At 41.3% G+C, this 20,000-nt stretch overlaps 1 protein-coding gene across 1 annotated transcript in view; it reads left to right on the top strand.

Moving 5' to 3' along the window:
- The window catches only part of tara (taranis), a 36,257-nt gene extending 17,217 nt beyond the window's left edge, over window positions 1–19,040 (top strand). Inside the window, exons 2-3 of the mRNA XM_046621402.2 lie at window positions 14,795–15,209; window positions 15,300–19,040. Of these exons, the coding sequence (XP_046477358.1) occupies window positions 14,795–15,209; window positions 15,300–16,135 (1,251 nt within the window). The 3' untranslated portion in view covers window positions 16,136–19,040. The remainder of the gene's footprint in view (window positions 1–14,794; window positions 15,210–15,299) is intronic.
- Window positions 19,041–20,000: the final 960 nt, after the last annotated feature.

The following is a 20,000-nucleotide window of genomic DNA, read 5'->3' as shown; positions in this document are numbered from 1 at the left end:
GTTTACCACTCTATACTCATCTATTTTATCTTTTTCTCTGCATCGCTCGTCCCTGTCTCTCTGTCTCTCTTTCTCTTTCTCTCTTCTTTTTTTTTTTCCCTCCTCTTTTTCTCGCTCGGACTCGACGGGGAGGAGAGAAGGGAGAAAAGCGCGAGGGTTAGGGCTAGGGCGAGAAAGAGAAAATGATTCGAGAAGGACGGGAGGCGGCGTCGTCGGTGGTGGTTGTTGGCGCGGGGCGGCGAGGTGTGGCGGCGGCGGCGGCGGGGGAGGGGGCGAGGGGGTGAGGGGGAAAGAGAAAGGGAACGAGAGATAGAGGGAGAGAGCCGCGGCGCCGCGCCGCTAGTGCAATCAACCCATTTCTCCTTCCTTCCCTACCCATCGCCGTACCAATTCCCCTTTACTTCGTGTATCCCCCCTTCGACAAACCCCTGGCGAAACTAAACCCACCCCCGCCGCTCCCCCTCCCCCCCCCCCCCCCCCCCCTTCGACCCCTCGTCGAGAGTAAGACAGGGACGGGGATATATAGAGGAGGGTGTTCTCGGCCGTTGTCGGTACGAGAGGCACAAGGGAAGAGAGATGAGAGAATAGGAGAGACGAGGGATGCGAGATGCGTCTCTCAACCACATCTCAGGAAACCCCCGTGCCGCGAGAGTGAGAAAGAGAGATAAAGAGAGAGAGAGAGAGAGATGGAGAGAGAGAGAGCGAGATATAAATCGGCAGATGGAAAGGGAGGGAGGGGGACACCAGAGTGTGTGTATGTAAAAAGGGAACAGTATTACAAGAGATTAGATGCGAGCGTCCAGTAATGAGACCTGCAACCAACCCCCTCCTTTCAACCCTCGACAAAATCAACCGATCCTACTTCCACTTCCACCTCCACCCCGCAGCGCAGCAGTTTTACGCGATTTCATATTCACGGGGCTAAAAATTGACAGAATCGTCTCGCGATGATATATGTATAGATTTTTTCATACCTCTTGCAGGTGGATTGTATGTAAATCGATACTATATTGTATATTTTGTATAAAGATTTTTGAAAATTTAGGAAAGATAAGAAATAACAAAAAAAAAAAAAAAAAGTTCTTTTTTTTTTTTTTTTTTTTTTCACAAACAAGTTTCACTCTTTGTACAGTTTAATACTGTAACAATTTGTCGAATAATATCAACTGTGAAGCGAATTTCGAAGATCTATGTGCACATATACAGCGGATGCGAGTGATTTTAACGTTGAATCGATTCATGGTACTTGAGAAGTTATTCCATCGTATCCCTGTAATATTTATAGGTATAACTAAAATAGACATCGGGGTATGAGAAATTTTAACGATTAACGAAACGGAACGATAATGCAAAGTCACCGATTAATGATCTCGTAACTATCTGTATTCTATTAAACTTGGGTTTTCCTTTATCTTTCCCTTCCTTTCCTGTACACGGAAAAAAAATAATGATATTATATAAAAATATTTTGTCTGAAAGTTTTTTATCGGATCGATATTCCAAAAATTATACGATATACATTACATGTGCGTGTGTGTATGTAACGAGACGAAGTTTGCACGTTATGATAATGATGAATAAGAAAGTAAAATGAAGTTAAATTTGGGGAACTGTAACTTGAAACCGGGCGAAAACTCGATTCGCAGTACAGTATTCCCGCCTGTCGATCGATCGATCGATCAGTCAATCCGTCTATGCCGTGCAACGTATTGAAACACACAGATCTGAAATACCGGTGACTTGTATTTTACACGACAATGCCCGGGCAGTTAGGGTTTATCCAAGTATATCTTTAAGAGGCTGAAATTTAGTAACGTTAACGTATCGAAAGTTTGTAAGAAAAAATGACGATTTTGTCGATACGCTGTACGAACACGTTTAAAAAGTTAAAGGGGTGAATATTTTCTAGCAATTCGTCCGTCCTTGTTTTATTTACGCATGTTTGAAATTTCGAAATATCGACACTTTCAAGTTTTGACCCACCACCAGCTTAAACTAATCCTAAATTAGTAAAATTACTCGCATTACAGGCTTCGTACGCTTTTTGAAAGCCGAAATTCCCTGAGTTTTCCAGGTGTTCCAGCCTGAAAATGGGATTTTTTTCAGTAACCTTGCAAGAAATATGCCGCTGATTAATGACAATTTTTTTGCTTATTACTACTAATACCTTCAATATTACGTAGTAATTAATTTACTGTCCGACTACTAATTTACAAACAACAGCCAGCGATTATCAGTAATAAAAAAAAGAAAACGAAAGGAGCTTTGATATCAAGTAATGTACGCATAAGAACGAGTTCATTTCTTCAAGAAACCTAAAATTCCAGTCTTATTTTCGAAACTCCCCGAGTTCTCCCGGTTTTCTCGTTTTTCCCTTTGCGTACGAACCCTGCATTACGCAACGCAACGTTACAAACTTCAATCCGTTGTATCTTTGGCTAGATATACGCAGACCTTATACCTCTGTAACAAGAAGCGGGATAGCGGAAGCGAGAGGAGAGTCTGTCTTATTCTCTGCCCTATTCCGTGTGTAGAGTGTAAAACCAGTTTGCTCTCGCTGCCGCTGCCGTTGTCGGCGATGCTGCCGAGAACCATCCACGGCAAAATGATCGTCCACGCACACCTCGGCGTCGATGGGCATGCGGCAACATCACCGATCGCCGTCGGTTGTTGGTTCTCTTCCGAGCCGGAGAACGGTTCAATGCCGATGCTGCTTTACGTGGGTTTATACCGAACCGTGCCGCATGCGGCACCGCGTAAGCTAAACTAGAAAGTTGCCACGAGGCTTGAGGCTCGAAGCCTAGCGAGCGGCGCCGGAGTTGACGGCCGAACGAACGAACGAACGAACGAACGCGCTGAAAATTCTTTTTAAAATACAGAATACACGAGCGAGAAAGCGGCATGTTACGATTTTCAACATTTTGTTAACAATTCTACAAGACTTACTCTGGGCGGGGATGAAAATGTTGAACGTTCGAAAAATCGAAGGGCCTTGACGTCGAATTCTTAAAAAAGCGAAATAGTTAATTTTTTTAAATTACAGATTCTCCATTTTCCTGTTCAATGTTTCGACCTTTCCAGGTATACTTCGACTTTCTATGTTCTATCAATTTTCTACACTCGGACTTTCCGCATGTTTAAATTACTACGAGTAAGATTTTTTTTGCGGTTATCAAAATTCGTCGTTCCGTTCCCTTTTTTTTTTTTTGTTTTTTGTTACTCCCATCCGATTTACTCTACGGTTGCTACAATATTTCAGTATTTCATGCGCATGCCGCTATTTCTATATCGTATATTATATCATATAAAAAAAGAAAAAAAAAACTACCAGTTTGTCTCCTTTGGGTTTATTGTGCGACGGGATTTTTTCTCATCGTTTATTTATTTATTTACTCTTCCTTGTAAATCTGTTTCTACTAATTCTTTTTTTTTTTTTTTGTCTTTCTCTTTGATTTTTATCAATCGTCGGGCCGCTAATTGTAAAGTTCAACTTCGTAAAGTTATCCTGCCTGCTTGCCCGCGCCCAGTCGCAACGCGGCAAGAAACACATCGAATAACCTGCACGGTGTACGGTTATATATTATATCTCTATACCTGCCTGTATTACAATATACATTAAGTCGCGTGCAACTGACTATATCTTATACACGCCTTGTAGTAACGAGTATTGAGTAGTAGCAGTAGTAGTAGGAGCAGGAGGAGGCGGAGGAGGCTGCCTTTCAAAATTTTTTTAACGAGAATCATTGTCATTAGGCGTATGTGATATATATACGTATACATATATCGTACGTTTATTATATACTATATTTTCCTGATCGTTTTGTTTGTTTCGCGGGATTTCTTCTTCTTCTTCTTCTTCTTCTTCTTCTTTCTTTCTTTCTTTCTTTAAATTTCTTAATCTATGCGTTATTTCTTTCTCCTCCTCTTTCACAACCCCAAAATATATTCAGCAGCAGCATCGGTAGAATTATTATAGACAAACACGAGCGCCAACTATCTGTCGCAACATGAGATTAGGACCGTCGAAGTTGGTAGACATGTTGAAAAGTGTACGTTTAATACCGAAATTAAACATTTCTCAACTACGGAATTATGTCTACACGTCTGTGTATTTACCTGACTTTGAAAGAGTAGTTTAGAGTTTGAAATTTCGAACAATCTTGAAAAAAATAGATAAAAATTACACGGTGTGCCGAATTTATTACTTGCGGAAAACAAAACTTCAAACAATTCTCATCGCAATACGGTTTAAACGATCTATGAAATAATTCGAGACAGTTTTATCCTGTGTTTCGACAATTTAAAACCGGTAGTATGTAGTACGGTCATTGGTACCAGTTCTTGCACCTTTTTTTTTTTTTATTTTTTGGTTGCGTCTGTTTGATACTGAGTTCTAAAATTACCAAAAACAAAAAGAGAAAAGAAAGAAAATTTTAGTCTCTTAACTCTCGCGATTTGTGTGTGTGTGTGTGTGTGTGTGTTTTTTTTTTTTTCTCAATCCGTGCCGTTTTAGTTCTAATTATTGAGAATAAAAGGGTCTAAACGTGTCGATAACCGGTACGCTTACCCCAAGGGAAAACAAATTGAGAAAAGGGTAACAAGTTCTTTGAAAAAATGAAAAAAAAAAGAAAAGAAACTGTAAAATCGGGGAATCGCGTGCGACAAAATGAAACAACCCCCGACGACTCGTAGGTGTACGCCGGGTTTTTCCACCCACTCTAGCCCGAGATCTATGCGTGGCGCAACCCCATTCCTCGAGTAGAAAGTCTCCCGAGGTGGGTTTATTCATTTCTCTCTTTCTCTCTCTCTCTCTCTCTCTCTCTCTCTCTCTCGTTCGCCGTTTACTCACCAGCACCGGCAGGCAGCGGTCGGCAAGGCGAACGTACGTAGAGTATAGAAGCTTTGGCTGGGAACGTGGGTATCAGCACGGAACCGTCGACAACGCATTTACACTCGCGCCGCGTTGCCGGATCTCCTCTACTCTCCTCTCCTCTCCTCTCTTCTCTGACCATGCCTGCCGTTGCGTTGCGGCGTTGCCGTAACACCGCGGGACCCTAACGACTGGCGGGAAATCTAGGTTTCGAAATGAAATATACGCGCGGTGACTGTGTACGTGTGTCTCGCCTTCCTACACGCGTCCGTTTGTACAATAATATGTATATATATATCCGTGTGTGTGTGTGTGTGGGGGGCATACGTACATACGCGCGGGATTCTTATAACTTGTTTCGATAGAAGGTTGTAAGAAAAAACTATGCCTCGGTATCGCTACGAAATTATTAATATTATTATTGTTGTTGTTGTTATTATTATTATTATTATTATTAAAATTTTATTTTTCTTCTATTTTTATTACAAAGATGTGCGTAAGATCTTTATACCTGCAGCAACGGTTTTATGTACCGTATCTGTTACGTGAGACGTACATATAGGATCAATTTATAGAAAACAAAAAAGCCGAGAGGGGGCTCTGACCGTGTGTAGATGTTTTGAATAACGAAAAGTTTCGATGTGTAAATCGTAAAATATTGAAAAGAAGGGAATGTCGGAAGGGATGGAGTTGACGGTGACAGATGTCGCAGTTTTTCGATTTCATGTAACTTTCGCATGCGACGCTAAGTACACAAATTGATCCGTGCTGTTACGTACGGGTATTAATTTTGATATTCTTCCTCGACAAAGCTCGCGTGTATGGTAAATTTTGAAAAACAGAACGGCAATAGATGGACGGTAGATGGCGGAGGGTTGGTGGGTATAGAGACTTTGAAAACAAGCTCTCCGAAATATGCGCCCCCGGCGTCTGCGAGGTAGCGGCGTCGCCGTGCGGCACGGAAAGGCGGCCCCCGATTCTCGCCGGCACTGACGACGCCGTGAGGGGAGGAAAGAGAGAGAGAGAGAGAGAGAGAGAGAGAGAGAGAGCGAGAGAGAGAGAGAGGGGCCGGAGGGGAGGCGGCCGAGAGAGGACGCGAGGGAACGAACGAACGTACGGTTTTAGACTTCGGGCGGCGCGTCGGCGTCGAGTTAAAAATAACAGTACAGCCGTACGTCCGTCCGTTCCTTCGTTCCTTCGTTCCTTCGTACTTACGTACCTACGTTGTACCTACGCAACGTACGTACGTCCGACGAACGACGACCACTGTCAGCGATCCAACCGTCCGTTCGTGCTGCTGGTGCTGCTCGTATGGTCGGCATTCGGCCACTAGCGACGCAACAACTTACGGATGGTATAGGTGTATGGTTAGTTAGTTACACGCTGCCCGGTTGGCTAGCCTTGAGAGTATCACAATATCGTCGCCGTCGTAGAATTCTCGCCGAGTCTGGTCACTTCGAAAGACTCGTCGAAAAACATTGTGTGTGTATATATATATATATATATTTTTTCTCTTTGCACAACCTCTCTGTGCCGTGTGTTTCTCTTTTCAATACCCTTATCTCTGTTTGCGCGCGCGCGCGCGCGCACATACATCGCATTCTATCTCTCTCTTTATCTCCTTATGTCGAAAGTCCCCGTTTCGTGTTCGTCGATCGGTGAAAATCGAAATATTTTTATTTTTGGTTTATTTTAGAAGGTACTAATCGATGTGTAATTAAAGGTAGGCGTTGGGAGGAATAATTCTTTTATGGGATTATTTTACTCTGTGGGCAACCGATGTGGTGGTTTAACAAAACTTGTACCTTTGTCTGTACAATCTAACGTGAACTAGGGAATATGTTAACGTAGAATTTAGAAACGCTAAATTTACAGCTAGTCCTGACGCTAAACGTGGGTTATTATCATCTGGCTGTACAAAGAAAAAGATGAAGATGAAGAAGAGGATGAAGTTGAAGAAGTTGAAGAAGAGTAGGAACGATAGGAGAAATTTCAGCAAACTATATAGCGGTACTGTCTTTACGTGAACGAGCGCGCCAGAGTCTCTCCCTGTCTCTTCTCAGTTTAACTATACATACTTGGCAACACATGTGTATTTCATTCCCAGTGACATTTCTTCGCGTATATATACATATATATGTATATATATATATATATACAAATAATTACGCATAAATTTTCATTGCAACGATGGAATAATTGCAAAAGCAAAAAGGGAAAAGTTTTCTTCAATTCGTATTATACGGTACAAATGACGTTTCTATAATTATTCGATATCTTACCGGATACCAAAACGCACGGAATCGAAACGACAGAAAAAAAAACAAAAAAAAAAAAAAAACGGGAAATCGTTTTCGAGTGTTGCGGTTCTTCCTCACTTGGTTAGCCCTTGTCATCGTCATCATCGTCATCCTTGTCGTCTATTCGTGCGTGGATTGCGAAGAGAACGAGGCGAACGGAACTTCCCTTTGTAACCATGTCGTATCCAGGTATAATTGTGCGACGTTACCAAGCTACGTAAAGTCCGGACGTTCGCGGCGAGAAGAGAGTTTTACTGTTAGTTTCCACTCTCCGTAGTAGATATTGTTTAAGATTGTTGCGGGTCTTCGTTTCTATCCGGCCGGAGAGAGCCCTCTCGTTCAGGTCTTCGGTTCTCCCGTTGGAACGTCATCAACGTCAACAGCATCAGAGGCGACTGTTGCTACTCCTCTCGGTTGTTCGTGCCGTTCCTTCGTACACTCGAGACCTTCATCCGGGTGTTGGTAAAAGGTGTGGCGGCGTTGGTTCGACGCCGCGCGGTTGGTTATGTTACAAGAAACGTTGAATACTCGAAAGCTCCAGGAATATTCCTTGTCGGTAGTTTCTTCTTACTCCTTCCGCGGCGTTCGTCCCATTCCTGACCTCACTTTATCCTTACCCTTACCCTTATCCTTAGGAATGATCTTCCGGTATCCTCGCTGTAACGTTAGACGGTGTCCAGTGGGGGGTCCTCCTGGAACTCGTTGAGGTTCCAGAAACATCCTTCAATTTATGAAATCTTTCGTCCTGGCAATATTTTGTTTACTAACGTTTACCGCGAATAATGTATTTACTTGTGTTCACTGAGTAACTGTTTATTTGAAAAAAAAAATGGATTCCCGCCTCGATTCGCGTTTTTCTTTTTTCTTTTTCACTCTTTCCCTCGTTGACGGGTTGTAGTAGAAATAACGTGTATATCTCCTGCTACGTCCCACCGATTCTTATATCATACAGTAGCTACCCTCTGCCCCCCTTCGCATTTGTCTGTTTTTATTTTAATTCTAATTTTCACCACGAACATCCATGGCACCCGATTCGCGGACTCTCGAGACAGTCGAGAGTTCGCCGGTGTTACGGTTACGCGTCCATCCACACCATACGAAACCGGAACTCTCGACGAAATTGTGAAGGAGGTAAAAACGGATTTTCCTCCGGCGCGGTGGGCTGCCTGCTTCGCTCTCTCTCTCCCTCTCTCTCCCTCTCCATACCCGGTCGACCCAGGTCGCCCACACAAAGAGACGCAGGCAGGCAGGCAGGCAGCCATGCTTCAGCCGGTCGCCGCCTGGCAGCCTGGAAGCCTGGCAGGCCGGCCCCGGCGGTGCCTGAAAGACTCCAACCCTCGTAGCGGCAACCCCCGATTTCCAACAATACCCCTGCGACTGTAGGGTGGTCCCTTCGAGCCGGATTCCTATTTTCGGCCTCCTCTTTCTGGCCTGTGCAACCGGCTTCGTTCTATGAATCGACGGATGCCACGCTTTTCCCGTACCGCGAGTTAGTCATCGCATCGTCCTCGATGACGCGGATTCAACGGGTAAAAGTACCTTTTCCTCCTTTTCCTCCTTCCGCTTCTTCTTCTTCTTCTTCTTCTTCTTCTTCTTCTTCTTCTTCTCGAATCGCTCGAGTCGCCAGCTTGGAACGGGGGTCGAAACTGTGGACCCTGGGGTACTAATTATCGCGTTTATATCGACGAGTCGAGGCACTGACCTCATTACCGTTTCTTTGTCAGAGCCGCTCTCGAGGGGCCCGGAGGTGACCACCGGACGGAGAACCACTGTCAGTTATTCAGAAACGGATGGGCCCGACGACCTAGGGCCGCGACGTCGGACCCTCGTCAAGGGAAAGGACCCGGCCCGTTTCTACCTGGTCCCCGTACCCAGGTAGGAACCCAGCGCCCGACTATTCCCGGGCCTTGCCCTACCCGCATCCCTCTAGTACCCTCAGAAAACCTAAAATTCGGATTAGAGTATTTCACCGGCCAACCGATGACGCGGCGGCGGCGGCTGTCCCAAGACCAACGATATTTATTTATTTATTTACTTATCTATTTATTTATACTTATCTATTTATTTATACTTTCTACGTTCTTGCCCACGGTTATATACGTATGTAAATTAACGTTCGCATTTCTCAAGTATATGTACATTGAAATTTTTATTTTATTTTTTTTGTTTCTTTTTTGTCAAGATTTCAAACTTTTAAGCGAAGGACGCTCACATCCTTTATCGATCTTTCAACGTCTCTATGCACCCAAGACTACGCGCAGTGTTAGTTTAAAGGCTAACGGCTAACTGATATCGTTCTATCGTATGATCTTACGATCGAAATTTTTCAAAACAAAATATGTGTGTAAAGAAATGAATTTTTAATCGGGACACTGGTTTTTTTATTTTTTTTTTTATTTTTAAAACAATCATTCTCAATTTAATTATACCGTTACGCGTGCGGTCGATTTTTATTACATGATTTTTTCGAATCTCAATTGTCGTCCGGACAAGGATTAGAAAACTGATCGATCTTGGGTTATCAAATTGGTAAAACAGTTTCTAAAAACGCCAAATCTCGCAATGGCTAAATATCGGTGAAATTGAAATTTCAAAAGCGACTATTTTTTTTATTTTAATTTATCCCCTCATTCTTACGCTATACGTACAGCAAGGTTTTGCCCCTCTCATCATTTAAAACGAAAAATCCCATGATTCTGCAAAATGATGTACACGATATACACTTTACTGTAATAATGTATATAACATAACAACACCTGTTGTATTGTGTATATATAAATATATGCATACAATCTATGTGTTTTTATTATTTATTTTTTCACAATTGTAGCATCGCAACAGCCGGGTACTTTTTTTTTTTTTATCCTCTTATTACGAAGCTATTGATCCCCGTTACGCGTAAAAACCACGTGATGATAAATTGAAGTCGCGGTAAATATGAATTCAGCGCGCACGCGGGAAAGTCCCGCCGATGTTGTAGAAATCTGCATTCTGCCGAAGGCCTCGCGTCGACGTTTCATTGGTCAACAACGCCTTCGCGATAATATCGGTGTAACAGGAAAATAAGGAACTCGAAGGTGTATATATATATACGGTAAAACGAAATTCTCGCCATGGTATATATAACGCGTGTTTAAATTTCATACAGACATGTAACGCGATTGATTTTTTTTACCGAAGCTCTATATATATATATATTTTTTATTTTTCCTTTCTCTTACGTTACAATTTTTCATCGAATTTGAAATTGAATTTCAAAAAAATTCTATACTCAGTTAATAAAGCTGAGCCATTTAGGTTTTGGTAACTTACTAGGACCGGGGGGGAAAAAAAACTAGACCTTAGATCCCCGTAAATGTCGAAATGTTGTGAAATTTTTTTTGAACTAAAAAATTTGCTACCACCCTTGATAAACAAAGGAATGATATTTGATCCTTGTTGAAAAATCTCCTCTATACGTCATCGAGATTCTGCGAGAGGCAGTCGGAGTGTTTTGTTGAACCTCTGCGTGTGCGTTGCAATTACAAATCTAGCGGCAATCTTATCCGCGCGAAGAGATATCAACGGCTAATCAGCTGCGTTTTTCTATATCTGACTTAAGTCTAGTGCCCGGTGTTCGTTGGCTGACCGCAGCCTCTCTGGACGCTTACAACGTTCACCTATGATTTTTTACCATCGGTCGCTTTGCTACTCGTCTGGCAATGTTCGATTGACGTGTAAAAAATAAAAAATAAAACTACAACCAACCGAAGAAAAAAATATTTAACGAAAAACTATATTAGCAGTCACTTGTTGCAGCTGGAAGATATCGCTATGATTTCGATCAACGATAAAAGAACATTCGAGTTTTGTTCTCTTATGTAGAAATTTTTTAAACTTTAATCAATACACAGCGCGGGTATTTTTTTTTTTTTTTTTCATCACAGTCATCGTCGTCGTATAATATCGAACAACGTTGCGGACGAAAAGAGTAGTTAAAGAGTCATGTCTAGGATAATATTTTTGCACAGAGAATTACAATCGGTATTTTGAATAAGTGTCGTCTTATTTTTAGATAAAGCGCACTGAGAAAAATTTCACTTGTTACAGTAACTGGGAAAATTCGGTAAAACAGGTATCGTTGAAAAAACTGTTACGCGTAACCATTTTGCGATATCGTCGATTCGTTTTTGGTTATTGCAACGCAAAATCAGTTTCTGAGGTTTACCCTAATTTTTTAGTCAAACAAGCCTTTAACGTCAATTTATCGTTGCGCGAGCGTTAAATTTTCGCAACAGTTGCGAGAAAATCTAGCAACAATGATCGTAATGAGAAAGAATAGCAACGGATACAAGACTTTCCGGTAACAGCTATAAAACTAATTTTCATTTTCTCCCTAGAACAACGTTTTTCGATCGTGGTAAAAAATGAAAATAGCTTAGAACTGAGCGGTAACCGGAACTAAAAATTTCTCTCAATGCGGGGCGTGGATTCGCATAAAGTCACCGAGTTGCAGTTCGTGCATGGAAAATACCTTACACCTTTTATACCTCGTACCTTGTATACCTATACCTATTACTCCGATGATGAGAAGGCAAAGTTGCCGGGCGAGATGATACGCGTGTATAAGTCTCTGCCGTCTATGTAGTTATCTTGGTATTCATCGATGTGCCCGCCGGCCGGTCCCCGGTACTCATCTTATAAGAGTATAAGAGGTGTGTATTTCTCCTCGATATACCACCAACGCAATGTCGCGTAGCGACGCTGAAGCCTGATGAAACGAACCGAGGATATAATACGCGGGGGAAGAAGTAGGTGGATCACGGACGAAGCTGAGGCCAGCAGTCAAATGTGTTAAATTTTTTTTCAAATAGAAAAATGGCGCTCGTCAGTTTTATCCTCATAATTCTGTATAAAAGTATCGGGGTCTCGAGACAATTCACAGAGTTTCATTTTCCGACTTGGAGAACGAGGACGAGGCTTTTGTACCGCAGAGTTTATAGTCTTGCTAATGTACCAACTAACCGGTCATCATCATCGTCATCATCGTCATCATCGTGATCTTCTCCTCTTACCGACAAACGATAACGCGAAAGACGGACGGAAAAGTAGATGGATAGATAGATAGTTACTTTATTACTTTGCGAAGAAACAAATTTGTCGAAACAGACGTTTTTTTTTTAAGTACATTATAACGTTTCATCTAATTCGAAATTGAATTTGAAACGAATACAGAGTTAACAAGCTGAACGATTTAGTTTTTGTCATTTTCATTTCATGGATTTTTTTACCCAAAAAATTTTTCCTCAGCCTGATTACAGAGTTGCGTTTCACTCGGTTTACCTAATCGTCGTACTGACCTACACCTACCAACTTACAACCCTCCGTTCCATAATGGAGCAATAATCCAATTCCATGATATTCGCGTCGTCGGGATTTTTCGGTCATCTATTTATCTCCCCAACTCTTTTCATCCCCTCAGCGATCTCCCGATCAGATAATTATCCTTGTTTTCGTACGATACCGATCAAACTTAAAATCGACCATCATTTCATTCATAATATATGCAAATAAGTAAATTCGAAGTACGTCCGGAATTCAAACAATAATCCAAAAACTACCTCGTGGAGATTATTATACAATCGACTTATTTACCTTCACCTCTGGTGCAGGTTAAATTTTACGCATGAGAGACAGGGAGAGAGAGAGAGAGAGAGAGAGAGAAACATAAATTTGCGAGATATTTTATCCACGTTGAACAATTACTAGGTACACACATCCGCCCCTCCGTTCCTGGAGTCTTATTTATTTATTTATTTATTTATTTATTTATTTTTTACTTTTTCTTTCCTGAAACAGCAATCGGACGCACGCGATGTTTCCTTTGTCCAAAAGATCCACGACACCGTGACCACCAAAGCCCGATCTTACTACGTACCCGCCTACACATTTAATCCTACACGCTCCCCAATTTTCTACTAATTTGACCTTTTCTCTGGCTTTTCTCTTTCTTTTTTATCTGTATTCCAAGGTACATTCACTGCTTCGGACAGATCTATACAGATCGATCGTCGGATCTTGTATAATTTGTCGCATATATACATACATATATATATATACATATACATATATATATAAATAACAATAAACAAACCCGATATGCGTGCAGTCGAAAATCGATCTTGTCAAATAATCGTAGCCGGATGTTTCGAGAGAAATGATAAAAATTGTCAGATTATTACGAAATAAATGAACGGATAACGTGAGAAAAAAAAAACCTGCAACACTCGCGTGTATGCATAATAAGTGTAACGTGACGAGGTATTCAAGAATATGACGGTACGGAGGTTTTTTTTTTTTTTTTTCTCTTATTCCTCACACGGTATATCATATACAGTTTGGTACTCGTACGACGGATGAGAGGATGAGGGACCCGCATGGCCGATGCACGGTGTGTGTGTGTGTGTGTGTGTGTGTACGTGCGTAGTTTTATGCGAAAGCACGGTTTTTTTTATACGATTGGAAACCATGAGTAACACCGAGTGGCGTGGACATCCCCTATAATAGAGGGAACTATTCCGATGCATGGTGGCTTCCTTCGTCTATGATTAAGGGGAACTTCGTGGCCGACTGGCTTAGCGAGAAGTTGGATTGGCCCAGAGGCAGGGGAGGTGGGGGGGGGGGGGGGGGGGGGGGTGACGTCATTGCCACGACGCTTGTCAGCGAGCCGACCCAGTGAGTCATGCCCAATGCTGTTGCCGCTGCTGCTGCTGCTGCTGCTGCTGTTGCTATATACGTGCATGCTACATAGATGCGTATACACATAGATGCACGCATACAGATACAAGTACGTAAGCAGTCGGCTTCGACTCTGCGTAACAAGGCGTACAGATCATCGTGTCTCTTCCACATAAAAGCTGTATCGTATTTGTACGCACGCACGTACACACAATTATGCTTTTCCTCGTAGACGCGATAAATTCTTGATAACCGATTGCAAAATTGTATAAAACCGTGACTGTCCGTCGACGGTATGATTGGTGTGTGTGTGTGTGTGTAATATTGCGTGTGGGACGAATGTTGAAAATCGTGAAAATTGTTTTCTTTTTTCTTCATTTTTCAAATATTAAAAACTTCAACATGCGATTTCTCGGTACGAAGGAAAAAAAAAGAAAAATAAAAACTTAAACTCGCGCGCATATCAGGTACTTGGACGTTCGTCGTACAAAACGTAGCGATAGAAGGATTTAAGGACATCACAATTCTAAAAATTTCGAAAGTAGCGCGTGGTTATTCTTTTTCGAAATATCAGCCATGTCGCTAAGGCGGTGGTAAAAATTTTTTTTTACGCGAGCCGTGTTGTTTCTTGTTTTTTTTCTTTTTTTTTTTTTTTTCAACCAAAAAAAGTGCAAGCTCCTCGGAGAGAAGCGAGTCTTTAAAAAAAAAAAAACAAAACGGCCCATTTCTGAACCGTCCCAATGTATGTGTATAAATATTTATCCCCCCCCCCTCACCCTGAAACAAAAAAAAAAAAAAAATCGCCAGCATTGCGTGCCAAAGTAACAATATCGTAAGAAAATAAATATCTGTGCACGTAAGTGACGCGTTGACTAATCGAGGGTTGTAAATTTCTTTGTTATTCCAGAGTTGTGCAATGATGGGTCTGCAGGCCGCAGCAGGAAAACGAAAGCTCGAGGGAAGCGTGGGTTGTACGGATTTCGATATGGATATGGGTGAGACCCCGTCAAAATTGGGACGCGTCGACGCTAGCTGGTGGGCGATGGAGGACGGCGGCGGAAACGACGGTGGTGGTGGAGAAAGTGGTGGAGAAGGTGGAGGTGGAGGAGGCAGAGGCGGAGGAGGCGGCGGCGGCGGTGGTTACACGACGCCGTTGGGCACGCCGGGGAACCAGACGACGACGACGACAAATTCTTCCGGATCCTCCTACTACGAGTTGGATATATCGTCGCCGTGCCTCCAGGGCAACCCCTGCCAACCGTCCGGTGCGTCCCCGAGTCCGGGCCAGCTTCACCACCACCACCCCCAGCCGTACTACCGGGGCCCGGTTGTCGGAGGAGGAGGAGGAGGAGGAGGAGGAGGCGGAGGAGGAGGCGGCGGAGGAGGAGGCGGAGGCGGAGGAGGAGGCGGAGGTTACAACCACAATCACCACAACCACCACCACCATCACCATCCTCATCATCAGTTGTCGAGGCCCCAGCCGCAGTGGGGAACGCCGCCTCATCACTACGAACCACCGACGATAAGGCGCGAGGAGAACGGAAAGAGTTACCTCGAACTTGGATCGAGTTACAGGGCGAACGAAAGATGCTGCGAGGGTTCGAAGAACAGCTGGTGCAGGCGGGGGAGGGCCTGTTACAGGCAGCGACGACTCACCGTTCTCAATATTTCTATGTGCAAGCTCGCAAAGTACCGACAATTTCCGGATCCCAGCCTCCACCGTTCCGTCCTAATATGCAACACTCTAAGGCATCTGGAACGCGAGATGGAAAGGGACCGCAGCCCGTCAATCGCTGAAACGCCGATACCGGCCCCAATGGCCCAGCTCCAACCCCCCGAACAGGGTAGACTGACCCCGTTTCCGCTTCCCCCGACGTCGTCCTCCTCATCCTCCTCCTCGTCTTCGTCGTCGTCTTCGTCTACGACGTCGGTCGAGACGGACGCGGATTCCGGCATAGGCGAAAGCGAAGGTGACAGCAGGTCGATAAACTGGGGCAGCGTTTTGTCCTTGTCGAGTCAGTCGCCCCTCGATCCTCTTAACAACAACGAATTGCTAGACGTCGACATCGGTCCCGATCTAGAGGACTTCATGCCAGGCTGGAAGCTCACACCGCTATCCGCCGACGATATACTCAGGAGTACGAACGGCGGTATACACCAGGATCAGATGATGATCGCGTCCGGCCAACCACCCTGCGGCACACCGACGACGACGCAGCACGAGTCCCTTATGTGCGTAGGATCATAGCCACCGATACTGACGTCGTTGAGTCATCTCATCGATTTTTATCCCCTGAGTCCCCAATTAAATAATAGCAATTCGGTCCCAAAGTCTTTGATACATTCTTAAGGAGACTTCTACTTTTCCTGTATTATATCTACACGTACATATATACATATACATATACATGTATATACACACACGCGTGCATACATACGCATATATATAAAATGAATAATTAAATAGGTATAAATAAATGAATATATTATTATTATTATTATTATTATTATTATTAATTACTATGTGTATACACACGCATGCACACCCTTTCGCGCAGGCAAACACACATACACACACACACACACACACATACTAATATGCGGCTGCGTTACGGTATATAATAATATATATATATATATATATATTTCCTCTCTATATATGTATATGCATATATTACATATATGTACATATGTAGATAAGCGGAATATATACAGTTTGTTATTTCATGTCAATTATTCAATGAATTGAAAATTAACTATTTTCCCTTTTATCGTTCTTTCTTTCTCTCTTTCGTGTCTTGGTTTTACTTATATTACACGTATACTTATAATCGATCGCTCGTCGTCTTCTTGCGCAAATGCGTGCGTCTGCGTATGTGTGTGTTTTTTTTTTAAACGATTTCGCGTTGTTTTTAGCCTTTTTTTTTTTTTTTTAAATTTTATCTGCAGTGATAATGACACAGAATAGTTTCATTTTATTCGCGAAAGGACAGAGAAAAATACATGCAACACACACGCGCGCGCGCACGCATAATTTTTGTCATTCGTAAAACGCACCTAATATTGTAACGGTCGTCTCTTTCTCGTCGACGTTCCGTAAACCTCGTTGTTTTTACAATCCGAAATTTCGACCGTGTGTCAGTCGGTTTTATTTTTTGTTTTTTTTTTTTGTTGCTTTCTCAAGGTATGTACCGAAATCGCGTTTCTACCGTCGCGTGTTGTTGCGTGTACTTGGTAGAAATTGATCGCGCTCCTGAAACATGGACGAAACGAAAGAAAATAAAGAAAGAAAAAAAATTTAAAAAAAAGAAAAAAAATAATATCATCCAACCCTTACTGCCAATTGTTATACAACGTGTATATTGTGTAATGTGTATTTAACGTCGCGATACATACTTTCTTTTCGTCAATTTCTGCAAGAGATCGTAAATCGTCTGACCAAAGGTGCCGGAGCGTCGTCGTTGTTTTGACGGCTAGGTTTGAAAAAAAAAAAGAAAAAAGAAGAGAGAGAGAGAGAGAGAGAGAGAGAGAGAGAAAGAGATGGGGAAAAAAGAAAAGAAATAAATATTAAAGAGTAATTTTCTCTTCAACGGAGTACGTATAATATTATATATATATATATTTAAGGATATGGCTGAAGCGAATGAACGCGATGGTCGCTTATTAAAATTTTCGACCATCGCGATTGTCATTGGCTGACCGTTTACCCTCTGGTGCTTTCCAGACCTTGGCCCCCGGGCCGGCAATGTGGTAGATAAGATAGAAAACATACACGTTTATGCATATATACATACATTGCGTACACGAACGCATATATATATATATATATCTATGCACGCATACGTATGGAATTATCCCAGTCCTTAGTATCAATTTTCAAATCCCTTATACCCAAAACATCCTTATCTATTCATATATATATGTATACATATGCATATATACTTATAGTTTAAATCGACAAGGCATTGCTGGTCTAGCTGGTTATATGTTGGAAAGCCCGACAACGACTGCTGCTCATTTACGTACGTGCGTATAAACGCGCGCGCATACGCACACACACACACACACACGTGTAATTAAACAACACACACGTGCGTGAGAAATCAATCTCGTCTTTGAATTTCTTTTCCATTCTTTTTTTTTTTTTTTCTTTTATTCTGTTTTTGTCATTGCCATTGCCATTGGGAATTTTCAATAATTTCACGAGCTTCGTTTCTCACGCGATTGTTATGAAAAATGTGTCGACGCGAAAAGCGAAACGAACCAAGAATAACGAAGAAAAGATACCGAGGGGAACAAAAATTATACGTAGAATGTTGAGAAAAAAAAAAAAAAACAACGAAACTGCCCTGACAAAAATTTATATTATACGTTGCACGTGCGTGAGTGTGTGTGTGTGTTTGTGCGCGCAATAAATAACGCGTAAACAGAAACCTGCGCATGCAATAATTGAATGCAAAAAAAAAGCATAAAATAAAAAAAAAAAAATAATAATAATAACGAAAACAAGCAGACAACTGAAACACAAAACTCAAATATGGTGCTAGGTAATTTACCCTGGTGCTGTAAAAGTTATTTCAAAATGAAAAAAAGGGGGAAAAAAAAAAAAAAAACTTGTGCGCATATGATGTGTGTGTGTATATATGTATATGTATACATTAATCATATACATATGCATACATTTTCGTGCACGAATCGCTATACGTATGTTTGATACTTTATTATATGTTACATATTTATTTACGATACGAATAGTTCACACGCGTTATTATAGATAGTATGAAACGTTACAGAAAAAGTGACAAAAAGAAAAAATAAAAAAAAAAAAAAAAAAACCATAAACAGAAACCAACCGTGCACTCGTGCAATGAAACGGAACACGATCGAATACAATATTACCTCTGAATATCGTACGAAGAGAATATGTAAAGATATATAAGTATCGTGTATATGTATGTAAACTTATGTCGTAAATGTGCGTATCAAGTTTTGTACGAACTACCGATATACATTCAATCATGTCCATAGTTTTCCAAAAGTGCAGCTACATACTTGAAACTTACGAAGGTTCGGGGAGGGGGGAGTGAAAAAAAAAAAAAAGAATTCATCAGATACAAGGCAAAAAGGAGAGAAAGAAAAAAAAAACAGAAAAAGTAGACGAGTGACGAAGTATGGCAAACAAATTGAATACGGTAAAAAGTTAATTGATGGACTTGACTGATTACTTAGAAGCAAAAAAAAAAAAATTAAACAAACAAAAACGCAGGCGAATATGGAGAACGAAAGAAGTATGTAAGGAAAAAACAAAACGTAAATAAAAAAAAAAAAACAAAAAAAAAAAAAAATAGTAACTAATAAAATTTAAGTCTATTTAAAATGTAATTATAATTACATATGTATAAACACGCAAAACAAAAACAAAAATAAACACCCCCCCACACACGCACTCACATACACACACGCACACGCACACAAAAGCTAGGTACTTCTTGTAAATAAATATACATTTCTATATAATTATTATAGGGTCTTGTTTAACGCGTGAACCGAAAAATTTAGATATCTTATAATAATAATAATAATTTCTATTATTCTTATTAATATTATTATCATTATTATTAATAAAATTTGTTATTACTATTGATTTGTTTCGTTCGTTCGGTTGTTCCTGATCGTATGCTTGGTTTTTTTTTTTTTTTGTTTTTTCCATTTCGTTCGTTTTCTACAGCATCAAAATATCTTGCCGCATGACGTGAAAGAAACGAAAAGAAAACAAGAGAAAAACTAAAATGATGTCGACAAAGCATCTAATTTCGGTTCTTTTTTTTTTCAACTTCCCGTTTTGTTTTCTCTCTTTCTAAAATTTTTTTCAACGATTCAAGTTGTTTTTTTTTTTTTTTTTTTATTTTTTTTTATTATTTTCTTCCCCCCTCCTTCTTATTTTCAACACGAAACGACGAGCAATATTACTTTTAACAACGACGCGCGTCCCATTGTATAGAATTATATGTATAATACAATGCCACGTGCCGTACTTAAAAACACACGATATTAATATTAATTCGCTTATACACATATAATGGAAGAAAAATTAAAGAAACAAAACTGTTTTC

This window comes from Neodiprion pinetum, chromosome 4 (genome assembly GCF_021155775.2).
Source record: "Neodiprion pinetum isolate iyNeoPine1 chromosome 4, iyNeoPine1.2, whole genome shotgun sequence".
In the NCBI taxonomy this organism is placed as follows: domain Eukaryota; kingdom Metazoa; phylum Arthropoda; class Insecta; order Hymenoptera; family Diprionidae; genus Neodiprion; species Neodiprion pinetum.
The sequence above is the reverse complement of the archived record's forward strand: the minus strand, read 5'-3'. Positions and strand labels throughout refer to the sequence as shown.